Source organism: Amphiura filiformis, unplaced genomic scaffold (assembly GCF_039555335.1).
Source record: "Amphiura filiformis unplaced genomic scaffold, Afil_fr2py scaffold_24, whole genome shotgun sequence".
Taxonomy (NCBI): domain Eukaryota; kingdom Metazoa; phylum Echinodermata; class Ophiuroidea; order Amphilepidida; family Amphiuridae; genus Amphiura; species Amphiura filiformis.
In genome coordinates, this window is record NW_027305488.1 from 566,766 (window position 1) to 579,459 (window position 12,694).

General features: G+C 36.6%; 1 protein-coding gene across 1 annotated transcript in view; it reads left to right on the forward strand.

Moving 5' to 3' along the window:
- LOC140143618 (long-chain specific acyl-CoA dehydrogenase, mitochondrial-like) overlaps positions 1-12,694 on the forward strand; it is a 42,001-nt gene continuing 29,307 nt past the window's right edge. Inside the window, exons 1-4 of the mRNA XM_072165433.1 lie at positions 1-263; positions 6,822-6,962; positions 8,221-8,358; positions 9,438-9,602. Coding sequence (XP_072021534.1) covers positions 124-263; positions 6,822-6,962; positions 8,221-8,358; positions 9,438-9,602 — 584 coding nt within the window. The 5' untranslated portion in view covers positions 1-123. The remainder of the gene's footprint in view (positions 264-6,821; positions 6,963-8,220; positions 8,359-9,437; positions 9,603-12,694) is intronic.

Consider the following 12,694-nt stretch of genomic DNA (forward strand, 5'->3'; position numbering starts at 1 on the left):
AATAAATTTTGTGATCAAAGTTCAACTTGCTTTGCTCTAAGTTTTAATAATAGCTGATAAGCTGACGGCCACCCGATATTAAGCAAGGTCTTCTTTTTGAAACGGTTTTGACATTCGTGGACAATGTCTTTGCATACTTTAGGGCGAATCGCACAGACTTTTCATTCAAAACTTGTTCCTGCAGTAAGCTTACAAACTCTAAAAAATGTAGGCCTACGACAATTGTGGACAAGCAATGTTTCCCAACGTCCAGAAGGAGAAAGGTAAAACAAATATAGGTCTTGAAAACAAACATGAAATCCATCAAGAGCACTGTAAAATTTAAAGGGAGTTAAGGTCCGTTCATACTACGCCGCAATATTGCTTTGCGATGCGATGTGGTGCCGATACATGTATATCGATTACTTTTTGCCACAACTTACATGTACTGCAACTCACGACATCGCATTTCCAATCCAAGTTAAAATATATTTTAACTTTATTGCGAAATGCAGTATTCTGCGCGTGGTACAATGCAGTGCGGCAACGCTTCACATCGCATCACAACTGCGGTGTGCACATAGTATGAACGGACCTTTAATTAGACAGCTCATTAGTCACAACTCGCATGAGAGCCAATTCATGTCAAGTCCAGGGATGTCCGGATGTGCACGGCAGTACCTCTTCAATTTTTTTCTTTTTCTGTGTGGTGCTAGATATTGGTGAGAAAGTAAAATCCTGATATTTGAGCATCATACATGTACTCCATTTCGTTTTCCTGTCCTCAGTGTGGCAGCAAATTGAAATTTAGATTTAGGGGGGGTCAGCGTAAAAAAATGTGTCGCTACGCGAAAGACGATGTTTAGAGGGCCATAAATATATAAAGCGAACCCATACAACTTTGAAAAATATGTATCCTGGGGTAGGCCTACTTCTTTGTGTAGAATTCAAATCTGCTATCAGCAAACTTGTAAGTCCTTTACTTAAAAAGATACCGTATAGGGTCCTCAAAATGTAACTTCATCCATCCAGGACCAACTTCGGGGGTCAGAACTCCAAAAGTAAAAATAATTTTACTATCCATTTTTTGGTCAGTCAGAGCCCTTTGTTGCAACTTATGATATTACATGTAGCTTAAGCATGGACTAGGGCTGTCAACTCTCACGCATTGGCCGTGAGTCTCACGCATTGAGTCACTTTCTCACGCCAAGGTAGTATAATCTCACTCCTAGGTAGTAAATCTCACGCAAAATGCTGGAAAATGAGTAAAATCTCACGCATCATCAAAATAATAAGTTGTCCCTACCCCAGTCCCCCCACACCGCTTTTCAGATTCCTGAGCGCCGTGGCTCAAATAATGCTAGAAAATGAGTAAAATCTCACGCATCGTCAAAATAATTAGTTGTCCCTACCCCAATCCCCCCCACCTCGCTTTTCAGATTCCTGAGTGCCGTGGCTTAAATAATCATGGGTTAAAATGAACATTGTAGTCGATAAATCCCGGTACGGCTCTGTCTCACGCCAAGCAATTCCAAAAAGTTGACAGCCCTGCTAGAGATAGAGAGCACATAGTGCGATGGACTGGATACTTCGCGCATCAATATGAGGACAAGCTGTCAAACATATTAAAGAGTCATTCCATACCAACTCACCTAATTTTCAGAAAAGGTTGGCTGGTCACCCTCTCAGATTTTGTTTAAAATTACCGGTACTTAAGGTGACCTGAACTTACGTATAACATAAAATGTAATCCCTTTCAAGCACCTATGCAAAAAAAACAACAATGTAAATGTTTTTTGTAAATGTGACTAATTTCTAATGGAATTACCGACATTTATACAGCGTGATGTTGGTAGTCTACAGTGTTTTTATTACTGATAATCATTATGATCATGTAATATATTGATTTCAAGTGAAAGGCCATATTTTTCTCATAAACATATACATTGAAATTAGAAGTTCCAACTCAGTGTATTTCTGAAGATATACCATAATCAAAAAACTGCCGAATTAGTCTGAAATATGGTACCGGTATACCATATTTCAGACTAATTCGGCAGTTTTTTGATGATTTCTTTGGAAATACACCGATTTGGAAAGCCAAATTTCAATATATTTATGAGAAAAATATGAGCTTTCAAAGTTTCATCTGATACCAAAATCAGCATTTTGATGAGGTAAAATAGGGGATGAGATAGTCAATCAGGTTACCCACCTTTAATATCATAGCCCTATGTAGACTTGCTCGCCAGTCCTACGATACATACCGTACCTAAGGACTGGCTCACACCATTTTGTCTGTCAATGGAAAATACACACTTAACGGTTTGCGCAGGTCAGATATTCGAAAAATTTCTTCAAATTTTCATCAAAGGTACGGTATATAAAATTAATACCCACCTTATTGTGCTTGCTAATTTAAGACTCGGTTGAAACAAAATTAAGGATCGAATGCATTTTAGTGTCCAAAAGGCAAAATTATCGTCAAAGTTCTGCAATTCTCCACCCTTGCGATGGGTGCAGAATTGGAATCGAATAAAAATATCCGATCTTTGCGATCAAAAACACAAAATTACAACTTTGGACGTACTATTGGCAAAAGACATTATTGCCAAAAATATAGAATAGAACATTTTATGTCAACTTGTCAAAATATTGACGAAATGTGCTCCCTAAACATGTGGCGACTAGGCAAAATAATTCCCATTCAAACGCATGCGCAACTGAAAGTGAATAACACAGGCTAGCCCTATACACATGTCAAACAGTAGGTCTCAACTCATGGACTGGACTGTAAGTTGTGTTTTTGTGATAAGGAGTTTCACAAACACCTTTCTTTTAGAATATACAGGGTGTCTTGAAATAGGCCCTGTGGATCGGGGAATGTAACTTAAAATATCCGCCGTGAAAATAAAAGTTTCTTGCAGATTCAAAATTATTGAAGTGTCTTCTATAGATTGGTGCATAAAGCATCAAAATCCATTCACGCGTCACAGAGATAATTGGGAAACTACAAATAGACTCATTTTTGGACCTTTCCAATGGGACAATACACATTAACAAGAATGTGCTGCATTGTAGTTTAGAATTGAAGAAAGTAATGCAGTTAAGGGTTGACTAAGTATTGTTGGTCGAAACAGTCAAAAAGATTGATTTTCATTATATTAATCAATATATTATTGAAAAAAAAACACCTTGATGTTTTGCAAAACTACATACTTTGAAAACTTGCTTGATTTATTGTTGTTAATGAGTTATGTACGTTTTACAAAAGTGATGTTGTTTCATCCATATTTACAACATAACTTTCGAGAACCCCTGGACGTATAAAAGTATATCTGTAATATCAATGCAATTTTTGCCAAAGCTCACTACCATTCGCAATATGATGTGAACTACCAACTCACAATAGTTTGAAATAGTGTAAAACCTTAACTCCCATTGTTGCTATGTAGGAGATAACTTGCCTGATCAGCAACTATGCCTCTTTTCTGTTATTACTGTTGCTTATCAATTTTTGTTTATTTCATCATCAATACTATCACTTGGACATTTCATTTTGAGGGAACCAATTTCTTTTGAATCAAACATTTCAGCCACCTCAATATAAAGTTCAGCCCTACTGTATGGTTAACAGATGTATGAACAGCGACATTTTCATTTTTTGTGGGACCTGAGAGCACATCAGACATATCGAAATCAAAAACGAAAACAAGGGATATCCTTCTGATATCAATTTCTTTTTAAATTCACAATTTAATGCCATTTTATGGCAAATGATTAAAAATTGATATTTTTTAAATTTAACAGTCCTTGAAGTAAATTGTATAAATTTTATGATATGTACGTATACTTAAAGTGTATGTAACTGGGACAAAAAGCCGTCTATCATATGAAGATAAGATTTTTCCCCAAAAGACAAAACACACAAAAAATAGGTCTTTTTTTTTTGGGGGGGGGGGGGAAACTCGATATCTTTAATATGAAAGGTGTACATATCATTAGATTTATGAAGTTTACTTCGAGGATGGTTAAATATCAAAAATACAAAAAATATCAAATTTGAATCATTTGAATAAAATGTGTGTTATATCGCGAATTTAAAAAAAATACAAAAATATTTGATATCAGAAGGACATTCCTCGCATTCAGAATTCAATTCGATATTTCTGATGTGCTCTCAGGTCCCACAAAAATTACTGCGCAAACGTTGCTATCCGAGCCCTTAACCCAAAGAAAAACGTGTGAAGAACATTCTTTGGGAGATTGATTGATATTGATTTTGAACTCATACTCAGCAACACTTGGCTTTCCTTTTATTTCTTGTATAATAAACTACACATTTCTGTTTAAATGTGTATTACCCCATTGGAATGGTCCAAAAATGTGTCTGTTTGTACAAATTTAATTAGCTCAGTGACGCGTGAACGGATTTGAATCATTTTTGCACCATTCTTAAGCAGACACTTCATGGTTTTTGAATCTTTAAGAATTTTTTAATTTTACTGCCGATATTTTAAGTTATGCCCCAATTTCCATAGGGCCTATTTTTATTGAGACACCCTGTAGTCCACAATTTCTCTATTGGGTTATGACCTTTCTGCCTCCATTCTCTAGCAATTTCTCTCGCCTTGAACATTATTATGTATGAGGTTTACACACGTCTGTCCACACTACAAGAAATGTAAAGTGGTTTGATGAATTTTTATAGCGTGTAAGCCTTAAGAACATTCATAGCAAGTAATCCTGAGGGCAAAAGCTGATGGCTTGGCTTTTTTGCTGGCAAAAATGGCAAAAACTAAAAAAGTTGTAAAAAGTTCAGTTTTTTCATCTCAGAACATATATTAAGTTACAAAAACAATTTCCTGAGTGTAACAAGGCCAGATTTTGTAAGTAACATAACAAGAAATTAAAGGCATGGGTTTTCATTGCTCTCTAGTGCTCTCTACTGAAATGTGGCAAATCAATTTTAAAACTTTTCATTGTAAGGACTTGGTGAGACAAAAAATATGTTGAATGATTCATTAAATGTATGTTACAGTGTGTTACTGTTTGTGAGCTTTCTGTGTTACTTTTTAATATTTGAGTAACTATATGAGTTTTTACCATTTTTGCCGGTTTAAACCAGACAAAAACAGGTTTTTGCCAGTTTTTGCCACTTTGCTGGCAAAAACAGGTTTTTGCTGGCAAAAACCAAACCCTGTACAGCCGTGATTTACTACACAGATCAAGCGTGCGATTTGGTTTTCTGCAAAAGCGATTGAGTATAAATATGCATAGAAATGACCGACATTTGTGTGTTAATCTCAAGTGGGTTTTAATAGCGACCTGACACATATTTGTATTGGTTTGATCAATCATTGAAGTGCTCTCAACTTTTGTACTGGATTGTTCAACCATGCTCTACCAGGTTTTCAATGTAAAGTTGTCATGTTTGACAAACATCATGAAACATACCAGAAAAGAATTTCATATTTAATTTACTATGCAAATAACCTATTTCCATGTCCCACAGAACTTGTGCATCTATCGGGAACTAACCTAAATTTGTTAGGCTAAATTATAGCCTTTTGTGTGTTAAAGGTTGCAAGGCAGGCTCTGTTTCAAAAAATGACACAGAGTTTCTGGCGAACTTGTGTCACTATGATAATTCTGTAATATAGAGGACTAAATCATTGTACTGAATCTCTAATTAATTTGTTTAGGGATATTCCATCTAATTTTTACTTGCAATTTCTCATTTCTGTGAAAGAGGACACCCTCGCAAAATCCCTATTGATTTTATATAGTACCGGTAAAGGAATGGCTGTAATAGTTTCATTCAATGAGGGAAATCACAAAACCTGCCATAAAATAATTCCTCTTCAGGAGAATAAACTCTGAATAATTACAAAAGAAAAGGCAAATGGTATACCAGTATTTTGTATGTGGAGATTTCATGAGGGCGTCCCCTTTGACAGGTGTGAGATGGGTAAATGCAAAAGATGGAATTCATGGAACAAGTCCAACAAGAGAATTGGAAGTTGATTTCCCTGAAAAAAATGTAAATGTGTGGAATTGTTTCACACAATGTCTGTTTAAAAGGCATGGAACAGCCAAATACTGGCTTAACCCCCTGAGCACTACCTGCCGATCTAACATTGCCTCTGATTGGTCAATTACATGATACCTTCATTTTAATTACCAATCAGAATGGAGCTTTGCAAATAATTTGCCCCAATGTTTTTGCGTGGTGAAATTATTCTAACTATGTTGCTGATTGGTCCAATTGATAATAAAAACTTCTCTTTGGCCAATCGGCAGGTAGTTAATTCTCATGGGGTTTTAAAAACAACCAATGCGATGAAGCAATCTATAGTGAGTGAATTCTTGCCAACCAGCCAAATAGTTCACCCTGTCACTCTGTTTACAAAAAAATCCCTCAGCATAGGTCCTGATTTTGAAAAGAAAATGGCAAAAAACTGTAAAATCAGCCATATTTAGGTAAAAAAAATCAAACATGGTCCCGATTTGAGAAACAAGATTGTCAAAAACTGTCAAATCAGCTGTTTTTTTAGGTAAATATGGATATAGGTGTTTCCGAGTTCCAGCAGCACACCACTGTCAAAATATAATTTGAGTACTACCCTCTCTCCCTGATTGTCTTCATGCAGGTGATGGGTGTGATAATTTGGTGGGAAATTAGATCAAATATCTCATTTGCTTCACTTGGTAATATTTTGCACAAAATTACATTGTTAATATTTTCCAAATAAATTGCAGTTACTTTTTTACTCTTATAAAATATTGTTATATGTTGTTTAAAAACTATAATAGTCTATGTTCGGAACATTCCTTTGCAGCCAAACAGTAAGACCAGAAATTGGGCAGGCATCTTCAATGCTTGACATTGGTACAAGGAGTATATTTGGTGAAGAACATGACATATTCAGACAAAATTTAAGAAGATTTTTCCAAGAAGAAGTTGCACCTCATCAACAAAGGTAAATAAGATGAACTTTAAATATTGGTTTGAAGATCTATATCCACACAGTATATCTGTTTGTTAAGCAAAAGGTCCCTTAAAGTTTCAACAATTCTTCCTGACTGGGATATTAGTTCCCCAAAGATTCTCTCCATATCTCTGAGTTGGGGAGTTTACAAATTCTTCTTCACAACTTGTAAGGGGCTGTGCAATAATTGTGAGCCCAGGGAGGATAATATTTCAAAACGGCGTGCCAAAAAGTTGGGAGGCAAAATATTGCCTGATCTAGAAATATATATTGTGAGTGCAGCGAGCAGGGAAATTTACATATTTAAGCATTTCCGTACTGTTAACCTGAGCCTTATATTTTAAGCATACTTAAAAAGGGCGCCCAATGAATGTGCCAAAAATTGCTAACCCCTCTCGGCTTGCCAAAAATTGCTTACCCCCCTTTCAGCTGGCCAAAAAATTCTTGCCCCTCCCAATTTAATCCTCTCGTCAGGACTCATAATTATTGCACAGCCTCTTAGTTTCCAAAATTCTTTCCATGTCCCTGAGATGAGGAGTTTACCAATCTGTCGGTATCAATTTGTTAGATAACCTCAAAGTGCACAGTTCAGTTTTTCTAGAAAAGAAGGTAACCTGCACCTGAGGTATTGTGTTGTCAAATGTTGACAGTTAATTGGTGCCATGCTGGAAAAAAATGTTTATATAGCAGGCATCTGCAACTGGGGGCATGCGTGCCAATTATGCTGCAGTGCGGCATAATTTCCAAATGGTGCACAGCTGTTAGTATGGGGAAAAAGACATTTTGATGTCTATGGAGAACCATATCCTAAGCCATGTTAAGGCTAAAATCCATGGGCTTCAGGAATGTTGCCCCATGGACCCCCACCAGGGAGTTCCTAAATGGACCCCACCAGAAGCTCCAAAGTGAGTCCATGAACCACACCCATCTCTACATAATTTAGGGAATTTGTTAAGGACCCCTGATTTGGTGTACATCAATAAAATCAGTCAATGAGTTATACGGTTCAATGAGTTACATGTACTTGCTGCACCTAGGTCTTGTTGTAGCTTTAATATTATCAATTAAACCAGCTTTTATTAATTATACACTATTCATTAATAACAAAAAGAAATTACTATACAAAGACAAAAAAAAACATACATCAGTTCATGCAATAAAGCAAAAAAGCATTTCTGTAAGGTGTTGATTGATGGAGAATTCCTGATTGTCTTTACAATATGTTTGATTTATTCACAAAACATTACAGGTGGGAAAAGGCTGGCCATGTTGACAAAGAAATCTGGGAGAAGTATGGTGCAGCAGGTCTTCTAGGCATATCAGTACCAGCAGAACATGGTGGAGTAGGTGGTGATGTAATAATGGCATGTATTGCAATAGAAGAACAGTAAGTACAGGTCTGTCAGTGTATGTTGGAACATACACTGTTGATATTAATTGGAAGTAAAAGCTTAATTTGGAGTTGTCTCAGTCCCAGCTGGTTTGTGTTCCTCCGTCTTTTAACAAACCGTCTGGCGACAACCCGTGAAATAACAATCGCTGATTGGTTAATGAATTTCCAAATAATAAGGTTTTCAATTGGCTACATGTATCGAACCATATGGTATGGCTGCTGAATTAGGGCGTGACTTGTGTAAGTGACATAAACATCGTATTTTGTAGATACCGCAAACGCAAAATGTACGCTAGCTTGCAGCCACTAAGGCACTTATCATCTGATATTGCCTTTCATGGCATTGTCAGTGACTCGCAGCACGTACTCACTGCATTGTGTTGATTTATAAGGAAAATGCAAATTCGAAAGTTGCAGTTTGCTCCAGCGGCGTAGCTGGAATTTTTTCCGGGGGGCAAGCCTGTATGGGCGGGGGCCCAAATGCACCAAATTTCCCTGCACTTGGGGGGGGGGGGGGCGGGGCCCAAATAGACAATTTTTGCCAGGCTTATTGATAATAATCGTATGGTATTGCATATCGCATGGATTCCCCATCTCTCTGCCCTCCTCTCCCTCTCTCCCCGTCTCTCTCCTCTCTTTTTTCTTCTTTCTCCCTCCTTTTTCCTCTTTTTTTCCTTGCACTTTTTAGGGGGCGGGGCCCAAATATGCAATTTTTTCCAGGGGGGCAATTGCCCCCCGCCCCCCGGCAGCTACGCCACTGGTTTGCTCCATTGCATGCCCTGATTTGTATACAAATCATTCTCAAACAAGAAAACTATCACCATACTTTGCATTGAACATTAAAACTAATGTCATGCTTTTATTGATTAGAACATAAAAGTGCAACTTTTGATTTTGTACTTTCCATAGATTTCTTTAATTCTCAACCAATTTCAACAAAGGAGGTCTTAAATCAGAGCTAAAGAGTACATCAGGTATTAGCTGCTGACATATTTGGCTTTGTTTTAATAGAAAATACAGGGGTGAACATAACTGGTACTTTAATTCTTTTACGCACTGTATTTCCATTTCAGAATGTATGCCAATGGTGTGGGACCTGCTGCTGCCTTACATGGCGATATCATTATGCCCTATATATCACAATATGGAACCAAAGAACAGAGAGAGAAATATTTACCTGAGATGATGGCTGGAAGAATGGTAGGGGCTATAGCTATGACAGAACCTAGCGCTGGAAGGTATGTATCAGACAAAGTTGTATGCCTCAGTTATACACACCACCCAAAAAGAAAGTCCCCATTTATTTGACTCAAGTGGTCATAAGTTGGTATCAGAGTAAATTGACATTTATACACACCATCCAAAAAGAAAGTCCCCATTTATTTGACTCAAGTGGTCATAAGTTGGTATCAGAGTAAATTGTCATTTATACACACCACCCAAAAAGAAAGTCCCCATTTATTTGACTCAAGTGGTCATAAGTTGGTATCAGAGTAAATTGACATTTATACACACCATCCAAAAAGAAAGTCCCCATTTATTTGACTCAAGTGGTCATAAGTTGGTATCAGAGTAAAATGACATTTATACACACCATCCAAAAAGAAAGTCCCCATTTATTTGACTCAAGTGGTCATAAGTTGGTATCAGAGTAAATTGTCATTTTTATGCCTGTTATACACACCATCCAAAAAGAAAGTCCCCGTTTATTTGACTCAAGTGGTCATAAGTTGGTATCAGAGTAAATTGTCATTTTTATGCCTGTTATACACACCATCCAAAAAGAAAGTCCCCATTTATTTGACTCAAGTGGTCATAAGTTGGTATCAGAGTAAAATGACATTTTTACACATCCACCCAAAAAGAAAGTCTCCATTTATTTGATTCAAGTGATCATAAGTTGGTATCAGAGTAAATTTACATTTTTACACATCCACCCAAAAAAAGTCCCCATTTATTTGACTCAAATGGTCATAAGTTGATATCATAAGGTTATGTATCAGTTATACACACCACCCAAAAAGAAAGTCCCCACTTCTTTAGGTGGTCATAAGTTTTAACACAAGTATAAATGAAAAGCATTTCAAGTAAACATGTAGAGAATTTTGTTTGTAGCTGCAGTATGATAGCACTTGCATAAAAAGGAAATTGCAATTATTGATGAATTGATGCTAGAATGAAACTGCAGGGGAATTGCAACCTCTATATAAATGTAACAATATGTACCTAACAGGTTATCAAGCCATCATGATTTGTAAAATGAAAATTCCATGATTTGTTTTCTAACTGACCAATGACACATGCTGATCATCACTCACTTTTGACAGGTTATATTGGAAAAAAAATTGTGAAGGTAATCATTCATCCACATAATAATAACTATGAATTTGAAATTACTATCTGATCTACTATCTCTTATTGTAGAACAATTGGTGATAAAGCCTACTCAAAATTGGAGATATTCAACATGATCCCTTATCTCCAATAAAAAATGGTATAGGTCTAAAAAGAGTATAGCATCAACCCTGTGTTATCAGTCTACCATACCAGATTCCATACTGTTATTCTCAAGATATTTGGAATTATGTAACAATACCTCAATTTGGCTTGTTATTTTCATCACTATTTTTCACCATAAATCGGATGTGTCCATATGCTATTGTGTTTATGCTAATGTCATTACATAAACAAGGATTCAACTTCGCTAATACAATTGTTTTGAAAGACAAAGGTAAAAACTTGTTTTTATCATAAGTCATCAGGAAAGGTCCTGTTGATGGCATAGGTGGTCCTCCCACTTGAAGTGATATGTATGGGACATGGTACATTGCAGGAAGCATATTGTACAGAATGCAGCTCAAGATAGAGATTTGCAGCATTCGTCCTTTCAAAAGATGCACAGCCTAATCTTGGTGACACAGATGATGAACAGGGTTGACAAGATGTGGCAACAATGGACGTTGAAATGATGTCCGAGCCTGATGAGAGTGAGGATCAAGCCTAAGAACCAACCAATATGGATACTGGAAATCCTGAGACTAACAGCCACAGTGACATTGTTGATACTGAGATTTGTGTAGGAAATTGGTTTGTTGATGAGTATGATGGGGTTTGTTTTCCAGGCGAATTGATTGAAATCAGGCAAAGAGACTTCTGTGTCTCAGTAATGCACCAAGCAGGAAATCACTGGAAATGGCCTCAACCAAAAGATGACCAAACATTCTACCTTAGAAAGCAAATGATAAAGAAACTTACAGAGCTGATCACTATAAATAACCATGAACATTATATGTTTAAGACACCTGACAAGAGGTGGAAGTGGATTTGAGGTGCATGTGCTGGTTTAGAATTTAGAATATCAAATGGAAGTTCATACTAGCACCTAGGGCATCTGCAGACCTGTAATGATGTTAACCTTCGTACATGCTTCACACATAACTTGTTTATTAACACACTTCAGAAGCATATTGGAAAGGCCACATGTAGAATACAACATATGTGATGCGATCAAGCAAAATCAGTCAGAACTAGGAAATATCAAATTTTAGTTTCTTATAGGATAGATCATTTCTACCATCTACAGCCCAATTATGGAATTCTCTTCCTGCCCAAATTCCAGCCATTAGATCGAGGGCCAGCTTCAGCAGGGAGGTTAATCGCTTTATGGGTGCTTCCTCATCAGCAGCTTCTAAATGATTTTTGTCTCTGCTGTAAATGCCCAGTTATGCCATGTCGTAAAAAAATGAAATAAAAGGCATTTACAATGCTTCGCTTTGCAGAAAACCCCATTGATATTGAACAACAAGATATTAAATAGTTTCGAAAACCAGAGGAAACAAAAGGAAATATTTCCTTTGTTTGGCTATATCTCACAATCAATATTTCTGAGTTCCGACTGATTTCGCTTGATCGCATCACAAATATGTATGAATACGAAATATGAATACAAAATCATTCAAGTTTATAATCTTTAGGTCTGAGAAGTGTGAAGTTTGTGAATGATGTTCTATATACCATGTATACATGTACGTCAGTGGAGAATCATGGTATGCAACTACATTCGTAGTAGGCATATGCCACTAAATACTCGGACAAGAATCCAGAATCAACAGTCTTTTGATAGTAACAGTTGAGTAAACATTCTCTAAACACTAGATAAAAAGACAGCTTTACACCACAGAACTTTGGTTCAGGCCATGCACACATAATATTCTGTTTATACTCCCCGATGTAAGTATCACAATGCAGGCATGTATTAAACACAATGCAAATTCCAAAAAGTAATGATACTTATTCATTCATTATTCATTATACGCCTCTTTTAAAGTGT